Source organism: Sminthopsis crassicaudata, chromosome 4, assembly GCF_048593235.1.
Source record: "Sminthopsis crassicaudata isolate SCR6 chromosome 4, ASM4859323v1, whole genome shotgun sequence".
NCBI classification, from domain to species: Eukaryota; Metazoa; Chordata; class Mammalia; order Dasyuromorphia; family Dasyuridae; genus Sminthopsis; species Sminthopsis crassicaudata.
In genome coordinates, this window is record NC_133620.1 from 232,891,116 (window position 1) to 232,918,197 (window position 27,082).

General features: G+C 35.6%; 1 protein-coding gene across 2 annotated transcripts in view; it reads right to left on the minus strand.

The window, feature by feature from the left end:
* The window catches only part of SH3BGRL2 (SH3 domain binding glutamate rich protein like 2), a 92,380-nt gene extending 66,119 nt beyond the window's left edge, over positions 1 to 26,261 (minus strand). For both annotated transcript variants that reach the window (XM_074310448.1, XM_074310447.1), the window contains exon 1: positions 26,123 to 26,261. In XM_074310448.1, the coding sequence (XP_074166549.1) occupies positions 26,123 to 26,167 (45 nt within the window). In that variant the 5' untranslated portion in view covers positions 26,168 to 26,261. The remainder of the gene's footprint in view (positions 1 to 26,122) is intronic.
* Between the last annotated feature and the right edge of the window lie 821 nt (positions 26,262 to 27,082).

The window sequence follows — 27,082 nt, forward strand, 5'->3', positions numbered from 1 at the left end:
ATAAAACCCTGGACAGATAGTGTCTCTCCTAACCCGGCCACCCCCAACCCCCACCAGGAGTGACTCAGCCCATTCTCAGAGCCTCAGAGCCCAGACTCAGCATAGCCATCATTGTCCTGTTAGTGCCTCGCTGCTGCCCTCCCCCCTAGTCTATAGAGGAAGCCCATTAACACCATCCAGCCCCATCCCCCCAAAAAACAGACCAATTGTTTCTCTTGTCAATTTGTTTTCTTTGATTCCGCTCTGACAAAATGAAAAAAAAATTCAGGAGTCTAACAATTGACAGCTTCTGTATGGAGAGAGAGCAGACTTCAAATACTGAGGAGACTAAAAACAGACTGTCCCCAGAGGAATCCCCTAAGGGGGATATGATCTGCTTTTCAATACACAAAACTCTCATAGAGGAAATCAAAAAGGCTCTCACAAGAGAGCTAGAAGAGAAATGGGAAAAGGAAAGGGAAGCTTGGCAAGAGAGCCTGGAGAATTCATTCCACGCATTTAAAGACAGAGTGGATAAAGAAAACAAATCATTGACAAATAAAATTAGTGAATTAGAAAAGGTAAACAACTCCAAGGAAAACAGGATTAGTGAGCTGGAAAAAGAAAACAGCTCTCTAAAAAATAAAATGGATGAAATGGAAAAAAATTCCATAGAAGGAAAAAAACTCACTTAAAAACACAATTGGACAATTATAAAAAGATATTTAAAAAGTGAGTGAAGAAAATACATCATTGAAAAGTAGAATGGAACAAGTAGAAATGAATGACTCAAGGAGAAACCAAGAAGTAGTCAAGCAAAACCAGAGAAATGAAACAATTGAAAAGAATGTCAAGTACCTTATTGGAAAGACAACAGACCTGGAAAACAGATCCAGGAGAGACAATTTGAGAATAATCGGACTCCCTGAAAAATGTGAGGAAAAAAAGAGCCTGGACACTATTTTCCAGGAAATTATCAAAGAGAACTGCCCAGACGTTTTGGAAACAGAGGGTAAAATAGACATTGAAAAAATTCATCCATCACCTACTGAAAGGGACCCTAAAATCAAAACGTGAAGAAATGTAGTGGCCAAGTTCAAGAACCATCAGACAAAGGAAAAAATGCTGGAAGCTGCTAGAAAAAAAGCAATTCAGATATAGAGGAGCCACAATAAGGATAACCCAGGATCTAGCAGCATCCACATTAGAAGAACGAAGGGCCTGGAACATGATATTCCAAAAGGCTAAGGAACTTGGTATGCAGCCAAGAATAACTTACCCTGCAAAAAAATGAGCATCGTTTTCCAGGGAAGAAGATGTACATTTAACGAAATAAATGAATTCCATCTATTCTTGATGAAAAAACCAGACCTACATAAAATGTTTGATCTTCAAATACAGAACTCAAGAGAATTCTAAAAAGGTAAAAAGAAATCTTGAGAACTATACTTCTGCCATAAAGATATGTAAAGAACGCATGTATAATTTGTCCTAGAAACTAGAGGTGGAAAGGAAATTATATCATAAAAAAGGGTAAAGTGGTGGTACTACATCTCATGAAGAAGCAAAGGTAACCTATTATATCTGAGAGAAAGAAAGGAGGGAGATGAACATAGTGTGTATCAATAGACATATTCGATTTATGGTGAAACTTCTTCCACTTCATTGAAAAGTGAGAGGGAAAGAGTAAGCTAAGGGGAAGGGAATACAGAAATTGTGAGGAAAAGGGGTAAAATAGGAAGAGGAACTTTAAGGTGGGGGAGGGATACTAAAAAAGGAGGGCTGTGAAAAGCAAGTGGTGTTCACAAGTTTAATACTGGGGAGGGGGTAAGAGGGAAGGAAAGGAGAAAAGCATAAGCAGGGGTTAACAGGATGGCAAGCAATATAGAATTAGTCATTCTAACCATAAATGTGAATGGGGTAAACTCCCTCATAAAGAGGAAGCAGTTAGCAGACTGGATTAAAAGTCAGAATCCTACTATATGTTGTTTACAGGAAACACACCTGAAACAGGGAGATACATTCAAACTAAAAGTAAAAAGGTGGAGCAGAATCTACTATGCTTCAGGCAAAGTCAAAAAAGCAGGAGTAGCCAGCCTCATCTCAGATCAAGCAAAAACAAAAATTGAGCTAATTAAAAGAGATAAGGAAGGGCATTACATCTTGCTAAAGGGTAGAATCAATAATGAAGCAGTATCAATATTAAACATATAGGCACCAAGTGGTGCAGCATCTAAATTCTTAAAAGGGAAATTAAGAGAGCTGCAAAAAGAAACAGACAGCAAAACTATAATAGTGGGAGATCTCAACCTTGCACTCTCAGAATTAGATAACTCAAACCACAAAATAAATAAGAAAGAAGTCAAAGAGGTAAATAGAATACTAGAAGTTTGATATGACAGATCTTTGGCGAAAGCTAAATGGAGAAAGAAAGGAGTTCTTCTCAGCAGTTCATGGAACCTATACAAAAATTGATCATATAATGGGACATAAAAACCCCAAAATCAAATGCATTAAGGCAGAAATAGTAAATGCATCCTTTTAAGACTACAATTCAATGAAAATTACATTTAATAAAAAGCCAGGATAAAATAGACCAAAACATAATTGGAAACTAAATAATCTTATACTAAAGAATGATTAAGTAAAACAGCAAATCATAGACATAATTATTAACTTCACCCAAGAAAATGAAAATAATGAGACATCATACCAAAATGTGTGGGATACAGCCAAAGCAGTAATAAGGGGAAGTTTTTTTATCCCGAGGTGCCTACTTGCATAAAATAGAGAAAGAGAGGGCCAACGAATTGGGCTTACAATTAAAATTGCTAGAAAAGGAACAAATTAAAAACCCCCAGACAAACACAAAACTTGAAATTCTAAAAATAAAAGGTGAGATTAATAAAATTGAAAGTAAAAAAACTATTGAATTAATTAATAAAACTAAGAGTTGGTTCTATGAAAAAACCAACAAAATAGACAAACCCTTAGTAAACCTGATTAAAAAAAGGAAAGAAAAAAAGCAAATTGTTAGTCTTGAAAATGAAAAGGGAGAACTCACAACTAATGAAGAGGAAATTAGAACAATAGTTAGAAGCTACTTTGCTCAACTTTATGCCAATAAATTCGATAACTTAAATGAAATGGAAGACTACCTTCAAAAATATAGCTTGCCCAGATTAACAGAGGAAGAAGTAAATAGTCTAAATAGTCCCATTTCAGAAAAAGAAATAGAACAAGCTACTAACCAACTCCCTAAGAAAAAATCTTCAGGACCAGATGGATTTACATGTGAATTCTACCAAACATTTAAAGAACAACTAACTCTATATATACTATTTGAAATAGGGATTGAAGGAGTCCTACCAAATTCCTTTTATGACACAGACATGGTACTGACAACTAAACCAGGTAGATTGAAAACTGAGAAAGAAAACTATAGACCAATCTCCTTAATGAATATTGATGCTAAAATCTCAAATAAGATATTAGCAAAAAGACTTCAGAAAATCATCCCCAGGATAATACACTATGATCAAGTAGGATTTATACCAGGAATGCAGGGCTGGTTTAATATTAGGAAAACTATTAGTATAATTGACCATATTAATAATCAAATTAATAAAAACCATATGATCATCTCAATAGATGCAGAAAAAGCATTTGATAAAATCCAACATCCATTCCTACTAAAAACGCTTGAGAGTATAGGAATAAATGGACTATTCCTTAAAATAATAAGAGCATATATTTAAAACTGTCAGTAAATATCATATGTAATGGCGATAAACTGGAACCTTTCCCAGTAAGATCAGGAGTGAAACAAAGTTGCCCACTATCACCATTACTATTCAATATTGTACTAGAAATGCTAGCCTCGGCTAGCGAGATTCAAGGAATTAGAGTGGGAAATGAAGAAATCAAATTGTCACTTTTCGCAGATGACATGATGGTATACTTAGAGAACCCCAAAGACTCTGCTAAAAAGCTATTAGAAATAATTCAGAACTTTAGCAAAGTTGCAGGATACAAAATAAATCCACTTAAATCCTCAGCATTTTTATACGTTACCAACACAACCCAACAGCAAGAGATACAAAGAGAAATTCCATTCAAAATAACGGTCAATAGTATAAAATATTTGGGAATATATCTACCAAGGAAAGTCAGGAATTATATGAGCAAAATTACAAAACACTTGCCAGAAAAATAAAGTTAGATTTAAATAATTGGAAAGACATTAAGTGTTCTTAGATAGGCCGAGCGAATATAATCAAGATGACAATACTCCCTAAACTAATCTATTTATTTAGTGCTATGCCAATCAGACTCCCAAAAAAATTATTTTAATGACCTAGAAAAAATAACAACAACATTCATATGGAAGAACAAAAGGTCGAGAATTTCAAGGGAAGTGATGAAAAAAAAAAAAAAAAATCAAATGAAGGTGGCCTAGCTGTACCTGATCTAGAACTATATTATAAAACAGGAGTCACCAAAACCATTTGGTATTGGCTAAGAAATAGACTAGTTGATCAGTGAAATAGGTTAGGTTCACAGGGCAAGATAGTGAATAAAAATAGCAATCTAGTGTTTGACAAATCCAAAGATCTCAACTTTTGGGATAAGAATTCATTATTTGACAAAAACTGCTGGGAAAATTGGAAATTAGTATGGCAAAAACTAGGCATGGACCCACACTTAACACCATATACTAAGATAAGATCAAAATGGGTCCATGATTTAGGTATAAAGAATGAGAGCATAAATAAATTAGAGGAACATAGGATAGTTTACCTCTCAGACTTGTGGAGGAGGAAGGAATTTGTGACCAAAGGAGAACTAGAGATCATTATTGATCACAAAATAGAAAATTTTGATTAATCAAATTAAAAAGCTTTTTACAAACAAAACTAATGCAAACAAGATTACAAGGGAAGTAACAAATTGGGAAAACATTTTTACAGTTAAAGGTTCTGATAAAGTCCTCATTTCCAAAATATACAGAGAATTGACTCCAATTGATAAGAAATCAAGCCATTCTCCAATTGATAAATGGTCAAAGTATATGAACAGAATTTTCAGATGATGAAATTGAAACTATTTGAAACTATTTTCACTCATATGAAAAAGTGTTCCAAATCACTATTGATCAGAAAAATGCAAATTAAGACAACTCTGAGATACCACTACACACCTGTCAGATTGGCTAAGATGACAGAAACAAATAATGATGAATGTTGGAGGGGATGTGGAAAAACTGGGACACTGATGCATTGTTGGTGGACTTGTGAAAGAATCCAACCATTCTGGAGAGCAATCTGGAATTATGCCCAACAAGTTATCAACTTTTGATCCAGCAGTGCTACTACTGGGCTTATGTCTCAAGGAAATACTAAAGAAAGGAAAGGGACCTGTATGTGCCAAAATATTTGTGGCAGCCCTTTTTGTAGTGGCTAAAAACTGGAAAATGAATGAATGTCCATTAATTGGAGAATGGTTGGGTAAATTATGGTATATGAATGTTATGGAGTATTATTGCTCTGTAAGAAATGACCAGAAGAATGAATACAGAGAGGCTTGGAGAGACTTACATCAACTGATGCTGAGTGAAACGAGCAGAACCAGGAGATCATTATACACTTCAACAATGATACTGTATGAGGATGTATTCTGATGGAAGTGGATATCTTCAACATAGAGAAGAGCTAATCCAATTCCAATTGATCAATGATGGATAGAATCAGTTACACTTAAAAAAGGAACACTGGGAAATGAGTGTAAACTGTTAGCATTTTTTTGTTTTTCTCCCCAGATTATTTTTACCTTCTGAATCCAATTCTTCCTTTGCAACAACAACAAAAAAATTCACTTCTGCACATATATATATATTGTACCTAGGATATACTGTAACATATTTAATATGTATGGGACTGCCTGCCATCTAGGGGAGGGGAAGGAGGGAAGGAGGGGAAAAATTCAGAACAGAAGGGAGTACAAGGGATAATGTTGTAAAAAATTACCTATGCATATCTACTGTCAAAACAATGTTATAATTATAAAATTAATAATAAAAAAAAGTTTCTCTGTCCTTTTAAACAAGCATAGGAAAAATATAAAACCAATTGGGATAATGATAAAATACAGAGATATCCTCAGGTACTAGTGAAGTCTCTAAGGCTGTTTGCCTTTATAACCCAGATTACTGCTATACTTATCTGTTTATTTATTTATTTTTAAGTTTTTTCAACTCTCTGCTGCCAGCTATACCTCTTGAGAGGACTGCATTCCTCATTTCTAATCTGTAATCTTATTTTTCCACATATGTCTGGATGGGCATAAGGATTATCCTGGCTTCAGAGTATAGTGTCAAGGCTTTCTGACAAATTTGTTTTTCAGAGTCCTTTCTGAATTACTAATAACTAAGGTTATCATATGATCTCTTGATAAGAAAGGTCTGCTGTACATAAATTAGTGAGAACTATCATAGTATCATAGAGATAAGCTTAGAGCCAGAAAAATCTAGCCCTATAACATATACTTTATGATATATGACCTCTCAGAAGTCTAGGCAAATCTCTATAAAATTTTAAATTACAAAGAAGGTACTACCTTGCCTTTGTAGATTGAGTCTCTCTGTATGACAGGTCCCTACATTAATTTTAGACATTCTGATGGAAAACTTATTGAAATATAAATGATAAGGACTCACATCATAAGAAGCCAAGAATATGTATGTTTTTCTCAGAATGATCTCCTCTTTGGTAAAGTTAAAAACTCTTATTCAGTGCAAAATTAATTTTGATGTGACAGTGAATGGACCAAATTTCTTTTTTTCAGGTTCTTAAACCATGCTGATTCATTGATTAAAAATATATCATTTTATTTGAAAAGTCAAAAAGAAATTTCAATAGATAATGATTAATTATCATATTCTTGCTAATTATGTGTTAGAATCAAACTTATGTTTAAGTATCACTACAGGCTATGTCTTCTACAAGCCAATGTTAGAAGTAAATAAGAGAACAAACTACCATCTTCTCCAAATCTAATGGAAAAGATAGAACTGATTAAAGAAGTGAAGGGGATGTGCTGGCATTTGCTCCATTTTACAAATTATAACACATCCTTTTCATGTGCTGCTGAAATCTCTGGGCAGGGGAAACTTCCTAGACATTCTTAGAATTCAAATGAGATTACTGTTGCTACTTTTGTTACTCTTCCATCTCTAAACATTTTTATTTGAAATTCAGAACCACATAATTTTGTAATTGATTTCAAGTTCAAGTATCATTTTCTGTTTCATGAACTAGTTTTCTCTCCCTGATCAGTTTCTAAATTCTTTTAGGGAAGAAATTCCCCATTTGACCATTTAAATCTTTCACAATCTAGCTCTATCCTATTTTATGGCCTTATTACTCAATATAGTTTGAATCTGAGCTTATTAAATATTTGTTGATTGACTAGTTAATAATGCTTTTTCTTCATCTTTCACAGGGCCTACCTCCAGAGCTGAGCACACCACAGGTGTTCAATACATGATCAACTGATTAATGTTCTTGGACAATATTGAAGAGGTGCTTACCTTAGAATTAATTCTATGCTAAAGAGATTATGTGATAAAGGGAGCTTTAGTCTCAATATCCAAGTAATGAAAAGATGAAAAATTTTCAAAAACAACCACAAATTATCATTTGTAACTATGTGAAAGACTGCTTCAAATTATTAATAATAACAAGAGAAAGATCAAGTTAAAATAACTTTAAGGCCTCAACTCTCGTCCAAACTGGAAATAGAAATGTTGAAAGGGCTGTGAAAAGACAAGCATATTAATATTTAATTGGTATAGCCAAAAAACATTCTAGAAATCAATTTAGAACTATGTTAGAAAAATCACTCAACTGCTCATATCCTTTCAGCTAGTTATCTCACTACTGAGCATATACTACAAGGTCAAAGACAGAAACAATAACTACATACATGACAATATCTATAGCAATTCAATTCAACAAGTATCTTTTAAGGCTACAATCAGGAGCAGAGACTGGTTAATGCCTTTCTATCCACAGCACTTAGCATATGCTATATGCTTGGCATACAGCAACAGGTGAGTAATAAACATTTATTGCCTTTAACAATATGGATAACAATTTGCAATTAGCATATTTTTTTAAAATTAAGTAAAACCAACCTGTGAAAGGATTTAAATATCAATCAGGTATTTCTATACCATGTTTTATAGTCAATATAGAATGACTGGAAATTCTTAAGCAGGCTAATGACAAACATAATAATTATCTTTGTGATAGCAAAAAACAAATTCTCTTGTTATCACTTCCCAAAGAAACTGGAAGATAATGTGTGCCCATTTTTGAGTGATGGATGAATAAATTATATTATGCACATGTAATGTATATTATAGAAAATGATGAATTCAGAGAAATGTGGGAAAATATGTGAACATTTGAAAAGGTGCTTTAAATCATTATTGATGAGAGAAATGCAAATTAATACAACTGAGGTACCACTACACACCTCTCAGATTGGCTAAGATGACAGGAATGTGTGAAAACTACACTTTGCTGATGGAGTTGTGAACTGGTCCAACCATTCTGGAGAGCAATCTGGAACTATGCCCAAAGGGTTATCAAACTGTGTATATCCTTTGGTCCAGTTTTGTCTCTAGTAGGCTTATATTCCAAAGAGATCTTAAAGGAGGGAATAGGACCTACGTGTGCAAAAATGTTTGTGGCAGCCCTTTGAGTAGTGGCAAGGAACTGGAAACTGAGTGTATGCCCATCAGTTGGGGAATGGCTGAATAAGCTATAGTATATGAATGTTAGGGAATATTATTGTTCTGTAAGAAACAATCAACTGGATGATTTCAGAAAGGCCTGGGAAGACTTACATGAATTGAGGCTAAGTGAAATGAGCAGAAATAGGAGATCATTGTACAGGACAATAGCAAGATCATATGATAATCAATTCTGATAAATGGAGCTCTTTTCAACAATGAGATGATTGGGGCCAGTTCCAATGATCTTGTGATGAAGAGAGCCATCTAAGTCCAGAGAGTAGACTACAGGAAGTGAGTATAAATCACAACATAGCATTTTCATGCTTTTTGTTGTTGTTTGCTTGTATTGTTTTCTTTCTCATTTTTTTTCCTTTTTGATCTGATTTTTTTTCTTGTGCAGCATAATAATTGTATAAATATGTATACATATATTGGATTTAACATATTTTTAACATGTTTAATTAACACTGAATTACTTGTTATCTGGGGAGTGGCTGAAGGAGGAAAATTTGGAATACAAGGTTTTGCAAGGGTCAGTGTTGAAAAATTATCCATGAAGGTTTTGAAAATAAAAAGCTTTAATTAAAAAAAAAAAAAGAAAGAAAAAGAAAGAAAGAAAATATATGAATACCGGGTTAAAAAAAAAAATCAGATTCAGGAAGATAATAATAACCTTATTACCATAATGTGAACACTGAGAAAGCCAACCAAGTACTCTTAATAATTAATCTTGGTGCCAGAAAGCAAATAAGGAAGTATACCTTTCTTTGTAAAAAGATGAGGTGTATGAGTGTGGAATTTAGCATATATTGTGAGACAAAATTATAGTTAGAAATAAATAGATTTTGGAGGAATGTTCATAAGTGATTTCCTTCTTTGCTAAAATTTTGATGTTTAGTCATTTTTCAGTTGTGTCTGACTCTTGTGATCCCATTTGGGGTTTTCTTGGCTAAAATAGTTTGCCATTTCCTTCTCCAAGTTATCTTACAGATGACAAAACTGAGGTCAACAGTGATATGAGTCACAACACTAGTAACTGTTTGAAGATGGATCTGAACTCATTAAGATAAGTCTGCCTAATTTTAGGTCTTGTACCCTATTCACTTTATCATCTAGCTACCCCTGTCCAGGTTGACAGACTTTAATTATAGAGCAAGTTCTAAGTTGTTAGACATCTATCAATCAATCAATATGAATTTTTTAAGTGCTTACTAGTATGAGTCACTGTGCTAAAATCTAAGGATACAAAGGCAATTTATATACATTTACATATATATATATATATATATATATATATATATATATATATATATATATATGCCTTCAAAGAACCTCTTATGAAGAGGGGAAAAACATGTATATAAGGAAGTCTTAAGGGGAAAACAACCTCTGTACAAGGCGGCTTAAGCTAAGAGAAGCTAAGAGAAAGTATACCTGGCACAAGGAATATAATTTGTTACATTTATACTTCCTTGTAGGGGGGAGAGGAAAATAATCACTGGAAAGTTATTACAATGTTTTTCTAAAAAATTCACAAAAATAATAACTTTTCTTCCATGATACTCACAGCACTAGAATATTCTAGCTCCAGTCCAAATTAGAATGAAAGCCAGAAATGGCATACCTTAGAATGCAAATCTTAGCCTTAAGTCAAATCCTAGTGTTCCTTATTACTCAAAGAATTGTTTTAACCGTGATCTCTTAACATAGTAATGCACATAAAAGAGGCATCCAAAAAAGACTACATCATTAGTTCAATGAAGTTATAAAACTTTAATTACTACTGGGCAATGATTAGATACCCAGTAGTAATTAAATTATTACAGAAGAACCTTGATTAAATTGAGCATGCTTAGGGAATGGACTGTTCTAACTAAATTAGTTTTCTGGTTACCTAAGGGTTAAACATAGTCACTTTTTGTTTGAACCTTATCAAGAATTTTTTCTAAAATTTCACTTTCCTGTTTTAGTAGTATATCCTAAATAGAATTGAATTTCTTTGATAACTGAGAATTTACAGTGTTACTGGGTCATGTTTTTGAATCACAATTATGTCCTACCATGTTAAAACTCTAACAGTAAGCTAAGAGAAATAAAAGAGAACTAAATCTGCATGTATATGTGTGGATGTATATGTAAATTTGACATCAACCTGTTTTGTTCCCATTTGATTTTTTGCCCAAAATTATAGCACCATTAAAAATTCCACTTAAAGGAAACAAGGGAAGAGAGAATGGGAAAAATCTGGGTTTAAGTCCTTGCCTTTGTCATACAATGACTGACCATAGGTACCTTACTTAGTCTCTCACAGACCCAGGCAATTCTATAAGACTAAGCTGAAGAGAAGGTAATGACCTTTGTGAAGGAATTTCTTCCCTGGGTTCCCTACGGTCTGGTTTTTTTAGGTTGATTTTTTTTTAATTCCAGTTAATGAGTTTTAGTTCACTAAAATGTCACAAAGCCTACTGGAGGCCATCTTTCAATAATTATCCTAATAAACATAATTAAGCAGAAAGAATACTTCTAATGTACACAGAAATGTCATGAATGAGAAAAAAAAAACTTACTTTGACAAACATGCATAAGAGGACAGAGAATAAACATTTATTAAATTTCTGAACCAAGTACTGTGCTAAGTACTTTACAGATATTATCGAATGTGATCCTCACAACATAAAGTATTATTATTTCCATTTTATAGTTGAGGAAACTAAGGCAAACAGAAGTTAAGTTTCTTGACCAGGATCATACTAACACTATTTTATTTTTTGTTTAGCATTTTACTGGTGTCTTCCTCTGTTGGGTAACAGTTTATTATCACTGAAAATGATGCACAATTTCCCGTTGGAATTAATTCAGTCTGCTTTCCTTTGTTCATCTCTGGATCTAGTTCATTGTCCCCAGATTCTAAATAAGAGATGTACTAATGGACAAAGGCCACAAGTTGCCTATCCAAAAGGGTATCAATATTTTTTTTATCTATTTTTTTTTCCCCTTGTGTGAAGTACTAAATGGATCTCCTTTGATTATCTGTGATCTCAGAGAGGAGGCCTCCTACAATCTGAGGCTTGATTTAATCAGCACTAAGGCAAGTAGGAGCAACTGGAGAATTTCACCACTGATAAGGAGTTACTCTTCTATTTGAAATATGTACAAGTTATCTCCACAACAACAGTAAATATCTCTAAGGAGCACAGAGAGCAGAATCTTGAATTACTATGCATAATTATCTCTATGGTAGTATCTACCAGGGAATCTTACATTAGGTTAAAATACACATGGGAGTTAACTTGTTAGTAATGTCACATGGTTCCAAATCATGAGAACATCCCAATCTTTAAAACTACAAAACTAGGTGACCCAAAACACAATCAAGAAAGATGTAATTAGTTTAAGTAGGACATAGTAAAAGTTCATGATGAAACAAAGTATAAAGATGACAGAACATAAAATGTTGATTACATAAAAATTAAAAATTTGCACAAACAAAATCAATGCGGCTAAAATTAGAAAATAAACTAGCAACCAGGAAAAGGATATTTGCAGCAATTTTTTTTTCTAACAGAAGACATTTTCAAGATGCATAGGGAACCAATTCAAAAATTATAATAAGAGCCATTTGCCAATTGATAAATGGTCCAAGTATATAAATGAGCAATTCTCAAAAGATATCAAAAGATATTTAAGTACACATACTTATACTAATAGATTATCTATAAACTCTAAACCATTAATGATTAGGGAAAAATTCAAATTACTCTGAGATTCTACCTCAAAACTATCAGATTTGACAATAAGAAAAAAAAGAAAAATGGGAAGTGTTGGAAGAGTTAGGAGTTTACAGATTGGTCTAGCTATTCTGGAAAATTGGAATTAAAATTAAAAAGTCATGACAGCTAAGTGACAAAGTGAATAAAGTACTGACCCTGAAGTTAGGAACTGAGTTCAAAACTGGCCTCAAGTCACTTGACACTTACTATCTGTAAGACTCTGAGCAAGTCATTTAAGCCCAACTGCCTCTTATACACACAAAAAGTCATTGAACAGTACATATCCTTTGACTTCTCAGAGATGCCTCTACCGAGTTTTACTAAAGAAATTTTATAATTTCTAATTTTTTTAATTAAATAAGTTTTATTTAATTAAAAGGAAAAGGATTCGTATGTACAAAAACATTTATAGCAGTTCTTTAAGTAGTGGCAATGCATTAAAAAAATGCATATCAGATGAGAAATGGGTGAATAAATTATGGCATATGAATGTAAGAGAATATATTATACTGTAAGAATGTCTAAAGAGATGACTTTATCTTAAAGAATGGGAAAATATAGGATAATACCTTAAAAGAATGGCAGGGTCAAAAGAGGATATTGTTTTCTTTGGGGGAGAAAAACCTGGATGTGTTCATAGACAATAAGCAAAAAAATAGCATATAGGAAGTTTAAAGATTTAAAAAGACCTGTGATTTTTTTGGGAAACAATTACCTAGAAAAAACCTATACTTTAAGATTCACTAATATTACAATAAATTTTTAAAAATTAATTTGAAATCCCTGGAAATGATATTTATGACTGCATATATGTTAGTTTGTTTTACTATTTTGCCTATATCATGATAGGATTTAAATATCCTGTGCTTCACTACAATCTATATTTCTAAATAAAACCATTACCAACAACAAAAAGAAAGAGAGATGGTTTCAGAGAAACCTGGGAAAATTTTTGTGAGTTGAGGCAGAATGAAATAGCAGAGCAAGAGAACAATCTTTATAATAAGAACAACATTATAAATGTAAATAACTTTTAAGGGACTTAAAAATTCTGATCAATGTAATGACCACACTATTATCAAAAGACTGAAGAATGTCAACCCACCTCTTTACTAAGAAGAGACAGAGTCAAGATGGAGAACAAAACATATATTTTTTGACATGGACAATGTGGGAATTTGTTTTGCCTAGTCTACAAATGTTCCCAGTTTGCATAAGACTATCAAAGAAGTAGGAATCTAGTCCTTGCTTCCTTCATTAAAGTTTACAAAAGGAAGAAATATCCAAATAAAAGGGAGAAAACCTGATTGAGATGGCTTATATTTTACTTGTTAAGAATGTTAGCAACTGAGACATTCCTTAGGAGTCAGAAGTATGTGATTGACCACATCTGAGGGCTGATCCACTGCTTTTCTCAAAGTGAGGAAGTGAAAACTTTTATTCTATCTCTTCATTAAAATATCTACTAATCAGAATTGCCAGGGGAGATCTCAATGATATAGTGCCAAGCCAATTAGAAGGAAGGTGCATATAAGTATAAAAGACCTTGCAGCTCTCACTCAAAGTCTTTGGTGCAAATGGTGGCACCCTATGAGCTTCCTTTGTTACCAAGCCACATGGCCCTCAGAGAAGTGCTACAGTCTGCTTCTATTAAATAGGGAAATTGAGGCACACAGAAGTTAAGTGGCTAGGCCAGTGTTACCCAGCTATCTAATGTATCTAGAGGCCAAATCTGAACTTCTTCCTGTCTAGGCCCATTGTTCTATCTACTTAGCCACCAGCTCTGTTTCAAAGGAAAAGGACCAAAATCACACAGAGTAAAAAAGCACGAGTTGTAATCTGCACTGGTACAGGCTATCCCAGGTTCAGGGAATTATCCAAGTAAAAACTGCTGTGTTCTAATCTTCTGTTTTCCATGCTATTAAATACAAGAGCTATTTCTACATCCATTTTTATTTTTTTGATCGATAGGAATTTGAAATAACATATTGTGACTATCACCCTCTTTATCAAAATCTAGTCTAATAATTTGATCTGGCTTGTGAGAGAGGTTCTTTGTTGATCTTTGTCTAGCACAGTGCCTGGCACAAAATAGGTGCTTAATAAAATTGTTGGTTGATTAACTGATTTACTTTCCTCTGATCTGAGAGTTCTATCACAATTTTGAGAGATGTTTCTTACCAATGCCCTACTAATAACTAATACTAATACAGTTGTTATTAGTATTATTAGTTATTAGTTAGTTCCCTTCTAATGAAAAAGTAAACAACTTCCAAAAGACCCAAGGGTATAGGAAACACTCTGAAGATCAGCTTAGTTCTAGGCTACTCTGATAGATTCAAATCAATTTCCAAATAAGCTTTTGGTATCCCCACACTGAAACTGATCTAAGAGAATGTCCTAGAGGAGAACCAATGATGTAGTAGAGCACCATTTGACTAGATTTTTATTCTTTGATGTTTAGCATGTTGATTGAACATATAATGGACCTAAAAGGAAAAAACTGAATTAGGATGTTCCAAACTTTTGTGAATTAATCCTATAACTATTATTGGGAATAATGGTCTTGATGGTACCAATCAGGAGGGAACTTTTAAGGGAACAAGTCCAAAATAAAAGCTTAGCACTGATAAATTCCTTCTACAAACTGTGTGAACTATGTGAAGCAGGTTTCCTGCTTCCCTGGATGTATTAGGATCAGCCAAAAGTACTGAAGAGAAAGGTTCAATGTCAAGTCCCTGAACTTCAGTTGGAAGATAAACAAAAAACAATTATGTAGAGTCAGGAATGTTTTCTTTTCCCAAAAATTTTAATTGAGAACTCAATGTGACACAGCAAGAAAAAGAGGCAAACTCATCATAAAGTTTATAACTTGGAGATCTAAAGCTATTTTTCCCTTTGAGTTTTAATCAATCAAAATGTAAAGTGAATCACATAAAAGCAAATTAATAAAATTTGTACTGTGTATTTGAATCAATAAAAGTTGGTTCATATTTTAACTAGCAATCCTATATTCAAAATTAAAGTCAGAACAAAACATATCCTTCTGAAAAGTATTTTGTAAATGAGAAAAAAAAAAATTTCATCTGCAATTAGAACTTGAGGTCAAGTTTGCTGAAGGTTAACAGCTGAACAAATACTCCCTTTGACACCTTTAAAAATTCAGCTTTGTCCAGTGAGATAACTTAATCATAACTATAGCTCAGTCAGGACTTTTTAATTTTCACTGATAAAAATGAAATTTAACTGTTACTTTGCAACTATAAAAATTCTCTTTTCAAAAAAATTTACACAACTTTAAACAGCAAAAACAAACACTTAAAACTACTTATAACTGAACATTATTTTACATGTATAACATCTGCATTTAGTAGGAGTAGTACTCCCTTGGTGTTTCCTTCAGATTTTGTCATTGTATCATTGGCACTAAATATAATATGTTATACAATGCAGGTGCTTAGGAGATTTTTGTTAAATTACAGTATAATGACAAGTTCCTGAGCTTCAAGTTGTTGTGGAAGGTAAACAAAAACAAGTGTGCAGAATCAAAAATGTTTTCTTTTTTTTCTCAGTAATATTTTATTTTTCCAGATACATGTAAAGATACTTTTCAATTTTCATTTTTGTAAGATTTTTGTGTTCCAAATTTTTCTCTGCCCTTTATCTCCTTCCTCTCCAAGACAGCAATCTGATATAAGTTAAACATATGCAATCCTCTTAAACATATTTTCATATAATAGGGTTTCCTTTTGTGATCATACATCAAGAGTTATAAAGGATCTCAATGATTATTTGGTTTATTTTGTATATAAGAATACTGAGAACTAAAGAGGATAAACCAAAGTCATAAAGGTAGTAAAGGAAGCTGGTTCCAATTCCAAACCCTTTCCACTGTACCTAGTGCACATTTTTTTCTCTTAAATAATCATAGTGTGTACAGTGTTCTAGAACTGCTTTATTCAAATTATGTTAAGTCATACCATTCTTTCCATATTATCAATTATCAAACCAGTTCTTGCCTCATTCACCTATCAATATAGGAAAGCATTCATATTACTCACTTATACTTCAAGATTGATTGTTTTAATATGAATGAGTTTCAAAGTTTCCATTACACCACTATATATATTTTAAGCTGTTTCTTTTATTTCTCCATAAAACAAGTATTCCTGAAGCTTCTCAATGATGTTGAGATGCCTCTGGATCTTCAAAAAGCTTTGGGTACTACCAAGCTGGAAAGAATTGAGGTAAAAGACAGATGGTAGATTGAATGTATATATTGTTTGAAGAACAATTTATTTAAGTTTGGAAAGGTTCATTATCATAGCTGATGAATTTTGGGGGCATAACAGACTCTCAAAGACCATCTTCTTCCAGAGAAAGGCAATCACTAATATACTTCATTGATCAATCACAAATACTTGATATATACTGAAGTATCTGTCATTGCAGACTGAAAGACTTTGACTCCAGTTAAAATTTTTCTGAAGTAAAAAGGAAATTATTTTTCTCCCTAGAGAAATCTCTGTAATTCCTAATTTGTTTTAAAATTACGATTAATATATTAGCCTCTAGGAGCAAATGCCCATATCAGCCAATCTAGAAAGCGTCCCTAAGCCTGGTCTATCATTTCTCCCTTGGATTGGAAGTTTCTGACAAAGAAATGTGTCTTTATGACATCTCCTTTTTATTAGCAGAAGTATTAATTTTCACAGTTTAATAATAAGTACCATGAGGACATTAGAAGCACAGGATTCTAAGTTGAATGGGACTTTAGAATCACCCAAGCCAGGACTTCCAGCCAAGATGGCGGTGTGGAGGCAGACAGCTGCTTGAGCTCCACGTTTTCTCTCAGGACTTACTTCATGACAAGCCTCAGAGTTAATGCTTGACCAGAAAAGAAACCCACAAATAATCACCAACAGAAGACATCCTTGAAATTCGCCAGAGAAGGTCTGTGTTTGCTCCGGGGAGGGTCGAACAGACTGGGCACAGACTGAAGGCAGGCAGCCAGAGCAAGACAGGCAGCTCACACAGCTCAGACCTGAGGGGGAGGGGTACAATCTCTGCCATTTCTGTGAAAAGACTTTTACCCCACTGTGGATACTCCATCTTGGCAGCAAGCCAGGATCAGCAAAGAGGGTGTAAAGACAGGAGGTGAAGAATAAAACCCTGGAAAGTTAGAGTCTCTCAGGACACAGCTACCCCCACCCCCACCCGGAGTGACTCAGCCTGTTCTTACAGCCTCAGAGCATAGATGTAGCACAACCAGCGCTGTCCTGTTAGTGCCTCACTGCTGTCTCCCAGCAGTCTGTAGAAGAAGCCCGGTCATACCATCCAGCCACATCCCCCCCAAAAAACAGACCACTTGTTTCTCTTGTCAATTTGTTCTCTTCCATTCCGGCTCTGACAAAATGAAAAAAAAATTCAAAAGGGCTCTAACCATTGACAGCTTCTGTATGGAGAGAGAGCAGACTTCAAAAACTGAGGACACTAAAAGCAGATTGTCTTCAGAGGAATCCCCTAAGGGGGATATGATCTGCTCCTCAATACAAAAGAATCTCATAGAGGAAATCAAAAAAGCTCTCACAAGAGAGCTAGAAGAGAAATGGGAAAAGGAAAGGGAAGCTTGGCAAGAGAGTCTGGAGAAGTTATCCAGAGGAGATAAAGAGATCAAATCATTGAGAAATAAAATTAGTGAATTAGAAAAGGTAAACAACTCTAAAGAAAACAGGATTAGTGAGCTGGAAAAAGAAAACAGCTCTCTAAAAAATAAAATGGATGAAATGGAAAAAAATTCCATAGAAGAAAAAAACTCACTTAAAAACACAATTGGACAATTACAAAAAGATATTAAAAAAGTGAGTGAAGAAAATAGGTAGAATGGAACATCATTGAAAGGTAGAATGGAACAAGTAGAAATGAATGACTCCAGGAGAAATCAGGAAGTAGTCAAGCAAAACCAGAAAAACGAAACAATTGAAAAGAATGTCAAGTACCTTATTGGAAAGACAACAGACCTGGAAAACAGATCCAGGAGAGACAATTTGAGAATAATCGGACTCCCTGAAAAATGTGAGGAAAAAAAGAGCCTGGACACTATTTTCCAGGAAATTATCAAAGAGAACTGCCCAGACGTTTTGGAAACAGAGGGTAAAATAGACATTGAAAAAATTCATCCATCACCTACTGAAAGGGACCCTAAAATCAAAACGCCAAGAAATATACTGGCCAAGTTCAAGAACCATCAGATGAAGGAAAAAATATTGGAAGCTGCTAGAAAAAAGCAATTCAGATATGGAGGATCCACAATAAGGATAACCCAGGATCTAGCAGCATCCACATTAAAAGAACGAAGGGCCTGGAACATAATATTCCAAAAGGCTAAGGAACTTGGTATGCAGCCAAGAATAACTTACCCTGCAAAAAAATGAGCATCATTTTCCAGGGAAGAAAATGTACATTTAACGAAATAAATGAATTCCATCTATTCTTGATGAAAAAACCAGACCTACATAAAATGTTTGATCTTCAAATACAGAACTCAAGAGAATTCTAAAAAAGTAAAAAGAAATCTTGAGAACTATACTTCTGCCATAAAGATATGTAAAGAACGCATGTATAATTTGTCCTAGAAACTAGAGGTGGAAAGGAAATTATATCATAAAAAAGGGTAAAGTGGTGGTACTACATCTCATGAAGAAGCAAAGGTAACCTATTATATCTGAGAGAAAGAAAGGAGGGAGATGAACATAGTGTGTATCAATAGACACATTCGATTTATGGTGAAACTTCTTCCACTTCATTGAAAAGTGAGAGGGAAGGAGTAAGCTAAGGGGAAGGGAATACAGAAATTGTGAGGAAAAGGGGTAAAATAGAAAGAGGAACTTTAAGGTGGGGGAGGGATACTAAAAAGGGAGGGCTGTGAAAAGCAAGTGGTGTTCACAAGTGGGGAGGGGGGTAAGAGGGAAGGAAAGGAGAAAAGTATAAGCAGGGGTTAACAGGATGGCAAGCAATATAGAATTAGTCATTCTAACCATAAATGTGAATGGGGTAAACTCCCTCATAAAGAGGAAGCAGTTAGCAAACTGGATTAAAAATCAGAATCCTACTATATGTTGTTTACAGGAAACACACCTGAAACAAGGAGATACATTCAAACTAAATGTAAAAGGGTGGAGCAGAATCTACTATGCTTCAGGGAAGCCAAAAAAAGCAGGAGTAGCCATCCTCATCTCAGATCAAGCAAAAATAAAAATTGATCTAATTAAAAGAGATAAGGAAGGGCATTACATCCTGCTAAAGGGTAGCATCAATAATGAGCAGTATCAATATTAAACATATAGGCACCAAGTGGTGCAGCATCTAAATTCTTAAAAGAGAAATTAAGAGAGCTGCAAAAAGAAATAGTCGGCAAAACTATAATAGTGGGAGATCTCAACCTTGCACTCTCAGAATTAGATAAATCAAACCACAAAATATATAAGAAAGAAGTCAAAAAGGTAAATAGAATACCAGAATCACCCAAGCCAAATTTCTCCTTTTACAGATGAGACTAATGAGGTCAAAAAGGCTAAGTGACTTAGTTACTCAGATACCAAACATCTAAGCCAGGTAACAATTCAAGGTTTTGTGACTAATATATTCAGTGCTTTCCACACTCTACAAATTTATGTCCTCTGATTTGTTGGTATTCTCTTCCATTCCACCCTGACCATTATTTAGTATAGTGCTATACATAAAGTAAAGAGAAGAAAGATTTTTTGATTGATTACTATTGCAACTTCCTCCTTTTAATTTTAAAAAAGCCTATTAATATTACCTGTTCAAATACTTTAAGGCCTCCATTTTCTGGGAAGAACTGAGGTTGTCACTTTCTCAGATCTACCTTAAGCTGTTTATACTTCACTTAACATGCTCTAGGGAACAGAAGGGATCAAGCATTTATTAAGTACCCACTATGTGCCAGGCACTATGCCAAGAACTGGGAATATCATCATCTCATTTAACTTCCATAGCAACACTGAGATAAGTGATATTATTGTCTTCATTTGATAGTTAAGGACCCCAAAGTAGATAGAAGTTAAGTGACTTGCCCAATGTCCCATAGCTTGAGATCTGATTTGAACTCAAGTCTTCCTGATTCCAGGACCAGAACAGGTCTAATATTTAAATAAATGGCCACTTATTAGGATTATGCCAACTTTCATTTACATAATATATATATAATTTTCAAATATATACAATATCACAGAATATTTTATTATTTCAGTGAAATAGGTTTTGTTAATGGAAAGAGTGCATGCATGTGTGTACACAAACAATAGCACATTAGATAAATTATGACTATAAATGTCTATTTTATGTGTATATGTATAAATATATACACACATCTAAATACACATAAAGCAATATAATATATATCTGCATATTGTATATTATATATATTATATAAAATGTATGTATATGCACAATATAAAATTAAAGTTACAATCTATCCATTGTGCCACTCTGGTCTGTACTGCCTGTATATGTGTTCACATTCTCCCCCAACTTTTACTAGATTATATATTTCAAGAAGGAAGGTATCTACTGCCTCATGTCTCATAAGCACATATAATATCTCTTCAATTCCATTTCCTCTAGAGGTCAATATACATCTGGGACAGATGATTCCTTAGAGATGGATGGAAGAATCCTGTATTCTTCCCCCTCCCCAAATCTCTGAACAACGGAACTGGAAGTCTGGCGCCTCAGGGAAATGACAGAATTGCCTAAAGTCACAGGAATTAGAATAGGGTGCAAGAATTTTAACTTGTAATCACTGTTCAAAATTAGGCCTGGTTAGTCCAATTTGGGTTTTTTTTTTTTTTTTTCTGTTGTGGCATTATCAGTATGGGGATTCCCAGTACCAAGAAAGTCCTCCATTAACATAGATAAGAAACTCAACTGCAATTTATCAAGCTTGAAGTTGTTTGGGGGCATTGAAAGCTTAATTATCTAGCTCAAAGTGACAAAGCTAGTATATGTCAGAGGCCAGATTTGAAAGTAGGTCTTCTTGATACCAAGCAAACTTTCTATTCACCAAGCCACAATGCTTCTCTTTTTAAGCAGCTCCTGATAAATTACTTACTTGGCTCAATCCAATTCTAATTATGTTCTTACCTCAACTATCTAAGGTTCTGACAAAGCCAAAATGACTTACATAGCAATTTATTCTTCCACAATCCAATCATGGTAAGATCATGTCATTTTTGTTCATTTGGAACAATTAAGACTGCATATATGTACTATTTTCTGTATTATATATATATATATATATATATATATATATGTACTATTTTCTGGAAAGAACTGAAACCTATAGGTTTTCAAATACTAAGAATGAAATTGTGAATATGACCACTATGTTTACTTAAGGGAGAAAAACTGGGCTTTATTTCCAGGCTTAAAAACTAGTAGGAGAGCAATAAGGCCCCATTAACTTTGCCCAGCCAGATATTAGGTGATCTAAATGAAGTCTATAAACAGCTCATTATTTCTTGGAATAATTATTAATTCCTGTATTTGGGTATAGTCTCCAGAATCACCAAAAACATCAGTATTGAATTATTACAGAAAAAATGAAATACTGGTTAATGGGATAGGATATTACAGTTAGGCAGTCTCAATGAATGTCTATTGTTTGAAACCTGAAAAGAATCAGTGTTTATACAGAAGTCCATTGAAATGGATAATTAGTTTTCATTAGCTGTGAGTATGCAACTGCTAAGTATTTCTAACTGCTCCTGCCAAGCTCTGTCAGAATACCTGTAAGGCATTATATTGAACAAAACACAGATGCCACAAAGTTAAACACTAAAGAAAAGAAATAAATGTACTTTAAGGACCTATCTACACAAAATAATGGACTTTATTCAGGAAATTATCCAGATCCAGTCAATTCACAAAGAAGAAAAGACTCAGTGGAGGAAAAAGAGCTGCCCTTTAGCACTGAAAGGGATGTAATGAGGAAGAGTAAGATTAGACTCTTTAGCCTCAGTGGGAAGAACAAGGACAAATGGGTGAAAGTTACAAAGCCACAGATTAGGCCTGATACAAGGAAAAACTTTGCTAGTGGAAAGGTCTGCCTCTGGAAGCATTGGCTTATACCTCACAAGTAGAAGCTTAAGTGACCACTTATCAACTATCTGGGAGTGGAAATTCTTTGGAGGGTATAGATTGGGCTAGACCAATGGTTCTCAAGGTCCAGGGAAGCTGAAGGTTTCCAAGACCCTTCCTTTCATTCCATACACATTTCAAATATATTTTCATAAACTAAGATATTTTAATTTCTACTACAGTAAATAGAGATAGATATAATCCTCATAAACAAAAGTCCTTAGAAAGGATCCTCAATTTTTAAGAACATAAAGAGTTTGAGAACCACTAGCCTGGATGATCCCTAAAAGTCCCTTCCATCTCTATGATTCATGACTCAAAGAATGAATGTCAGAGTTTATAAGAGATCTTGAGATCATCCAGTCACAGTTCTTCATTCTAAATATTCCCTAGCTTAAATTTTAAAACTCCAAGGGCCCAGAGGGGTGAAGCAATTTGTCCAGTACAGGGAATCACTGAGTGGCAAAACAAGGATGAGAACTTAGATCTCCTGATTCCCAGTCCAGTGTTCTTTTCAATGAAAAGAAATGTTCTTTTGAAAAACAGAAAGAAAGATTTGGTCATACAGAACTACTTTGATTTGCATTCCCCATGAATCCAGTTATTAATATGACAAGTTAATTCCTGACAATTAGGCCTGAGCTTAGCCTGAGTCTCTAGAGGACATTTACCTCCCTTCCTTCAGTAAATAAAAATTCATGAACAGAATTATTAAAGCACAGGGGGCAGAGATGAATATGAAAGCCTTCTGACTTCCTCACTGAAGGATACATTTAGACAACCATTGTCACTCCTGAGACAGACTCTCTTCCCAGAAACATGATTTGTGATTTAATGGGGAAATTTATAGTAAAGTAGGTATGACTAAGCAGCAACAAAAGAAACAAAACTACAAAAACCTCACACAGACCTCTCTAGACAAAATGACAACTTCTTACCATTTGTTCTCTGGGCAAAAGCCTCAGTATTCTGAAGTTGATTTCTCTTGTAATTAAAATGCTTATGATGGTTTATAAGACATCACAACCTATATTTAATTCCACCAATCCCTTTGAGAAAGAATCCACTATAAAATTACCTCACTCAAATACAGGGTAAGAAATTAGTGAAACTCCTTCATTTCTTAAGGCATTTTAAGATTCTTGTCTTAATGAAGCATTTATTAATATTAGGATATGCTTATAAACTTAATATGAACTTTAACTGCCCATTCAAGAAATTTAAATTGCAATAACTCTAGTACAGATTACTCCTGCAGTATGAGATGTCAACTCAATTTTTTTAAAGGAAAACTCTCTGGCTGTTTAAATGAAACTTGCTCTCCTTGCTGCCTTTATCCCAAGGCTAAAACATACAGTAACAACTATCTCCAAATGGCAGCTAAAATACATGTATGGCATATGTTCAAACCCCATCTCTATTATTTAATACCTGGGTAACTTTGAACAAATTTTTCACATCTTCGAATCTGTTTCTTCATCTACAAAACGAAGAAAATTGGATTCCAAAGCCTCCAAGTCTTGCCCAGTCTTAAATCTATGATCCTATGGGTGTGGAACACTATCAGTTATGGTTAATGTGTTGCTAAGTTTCCCTGAAGTTTTTTTTTTTTTTTTCCTTTTTCCTTGTTATAAGGAATCACTCTGAGTAAGGGAGGGAAAAGAAAAATAATTTGGAAATAAAGGTATTGTAAAAACAAATTATATCTACCTCTCTATATAGATTTATTTTTAATCCTGTCTCTGGTATTCTTCTCTGTCACCTTGGGAAAGTCACTGTACCTCCCAGAAATTCAATTTCCTTATCTGTAACATGATATGGCTGGATTAGATCTAAGGTTCTTAACCTTTTTTTGTGTCAAGGAAGGAAATATAAAATTTCAGTTAGAAGTTAGGGAGAATCAAGATGTGAATTTATTTTTCCTTCCAATTTCACAAATCCCCTAAAATCTATTCAGAGATCCTTTGGAGGGCTCTGGACACCTGGACTAGATATTCTTTGAGATCCCTTCTAACTCTAAATTCTAAATTATTAAGAGCATCAATGTCCAGCGTGGCCAGAGATAAATCAAGCAGGAATATGTAGCTCATACAAACACTTATTACATTATTAGGTATCACTAAAGGGAGGAACTATTTTTATGGGTGACCATTAAAAAACTGACAGAGCAGGAAAAACCTGGTTTGCCTTTCTTTGTACCCAGGCAAAGCTGCAGAAATATATTGGGGGAAGGTGGTGTGGAACAGAAGGGAGGAGGTACTTCCCATTTAAATATGTTTCCTTTGGGAGCTAAATTTAAAAACAAAACAATGGACTTGGCATAGCCAATGAAAAAGGGGTAAAAGGCTCAAGGGGCAAAGAAAAAAAGAAAATTTTCTCTGATGTGCTCCCAAAAGGCATAGCCGAGAGGGATTGTTCATCCTCCTGTCCCTCAGCCCCATGCAGTGATCTCCAAGTGCTGGATTTCAGATCAGCGGACCTAGGTAACTTACTACTTTAGTGTGACTTTGGCCAAGTCAATTCATCCCATTTAGGGATCATCCCTAAAGTCCATTCTAGTCTAAATCTAGGAACTAGGGGGTTGACATCTTCACCTTCCCCTCTGGCAGAGTTATATGTCTCAATCTCTCCCTTGTCTCTTATTCCCTGAGAGACTATGGATATGTCAGTTACCTTGATGGACCTCAGTTTCTTCTTCTGCCAGGCACGTGATGCTTAATAAATGCTTGCTGATTGACTAGGGGGTCACATTAGATCCAGTTTTAACTCTAGGATATGAGAGTCAGTGGGGAAGAAGAGAGGTTCCAAAAACCCGAAGAGGACAAGAGTTTAAATATTTTCTACTCATTACTCCCGAAGCGCTCCCATTTTCTAAGTAGAAAATATTTAAACCCCGTCCCTTAGCCTTTTCTGGAACTCGGTTTCTTCATCTGTGAAAGGCAGGAATGGGACGGGATGACCTCCGAGACTCCTCGCAGCTTTAAAGGTCTGCCCTATAAGTGGGGAAGGGACGAGGCAGGAGGACTCTTTCCTAAGGGAGGAGTGTGGGACTGGGAGTCGGGAGCTCGAGGTTCAAACGCCGGTTCTTCCACGGACTCCCTGCCTGACTTGGACGCGTCGTTTCCCTTCCTCTGGGCCTCGGTTTCCCTACCTGTAACTGAGGGAGGAGGCGGGACTTCGCGACCCTCGAGGTCCCTCCTAGTTACAGACCTCCCAGACCACAACCTCGGAGTGGGTTATAAGCGGAGCTGCCAAGTTCCCACCTCCTCCTCCTCGTTTGCAAAGTTTGCCTCCCGCCCCGCCGGGAGCCGGGCTGGGGACCCGTCACGGGCAGGGAACAGCCCCGGTCTCCGGCGGTCCCCCAGCCGGGCAGGGCTGCTCCTCGTCCCCTTCGGCGCCCCGCTTCACTCACCGCCACAAAGCCTGAGGAGGAGGCGATGAACACTCGGATGACCATCGTCTCACTTCATCCGCTGCCCCTCACCGGAGAGGAGACTGGAGGGCTGCGGGCTGGACTGTCGGGGTTGGACCCCCCAGCGACTTTTCGCCCGGTTGGAGGCAGGGTGCGGAGAGGGCGGACGCTGCTCCAACGGGAGGCGCGAGCGCGGGCTGAGGATGCGGAGCGGAACGGGTGCTGCAGCCTGACGTCTCCGAGGACTACGGGATCTGGCTTCGGCCAGCGCCAGCCAGGAGATAAAAGCCCAGCTCCAGCCCAGCAGCCAGCCAGGGGAGATACGCGGGAGGGGGGGGCGGGGAAGGAGGCGAGCCGCAGGGGCTGGCGGGACTTGTAGTTTGACCCGTTGCCTGAGAGGTGGAGAAGGAGGCTTTGCGCCAGGGTGGGTGAGGAGCAGTAAACATTGATTTCAAGGGACAGCCAAAGAGAATTGTACTAGAAGGGACTTCGCGTGGTATTTGGCTTCTAATTTTTTTTTTTTTTTGCTGAGATTGAAACTAAAGCCGAACAGGAAATATCCCTGAACTCCTTAAACCTCAGTTTCCTCCCTTGTAAAATGGGGTGGGTGGGTAGGGGAAGGTGTGGTGAGGGGGTGGGAGAAGAGAGAAAAGGCTGTGATCGTCTGTTACTTGTCCAGGATCACACACGTAGTACATGGAAGACTGAATTTGAACCCAAATTTGACAGTACTCTTTCCCTTTATTCTGACCAGGAAAGTCACCGATGACAATTTTTTAAAGGGGGGGGAGGGGCAACATAAATAAACTCCAGGTGGGCAGTTCCCGAGGGGGTGGACTTGGATAACACTAAGGAATCTCACCTGGAAAACCCGTCCCAGAATCGGTCAGGAGGACGCTTCCTAGGGCCGCTGGTGTTAGAACTGGCTTTGTTCTATAGGTTGTAACTAGGTAAAATTTA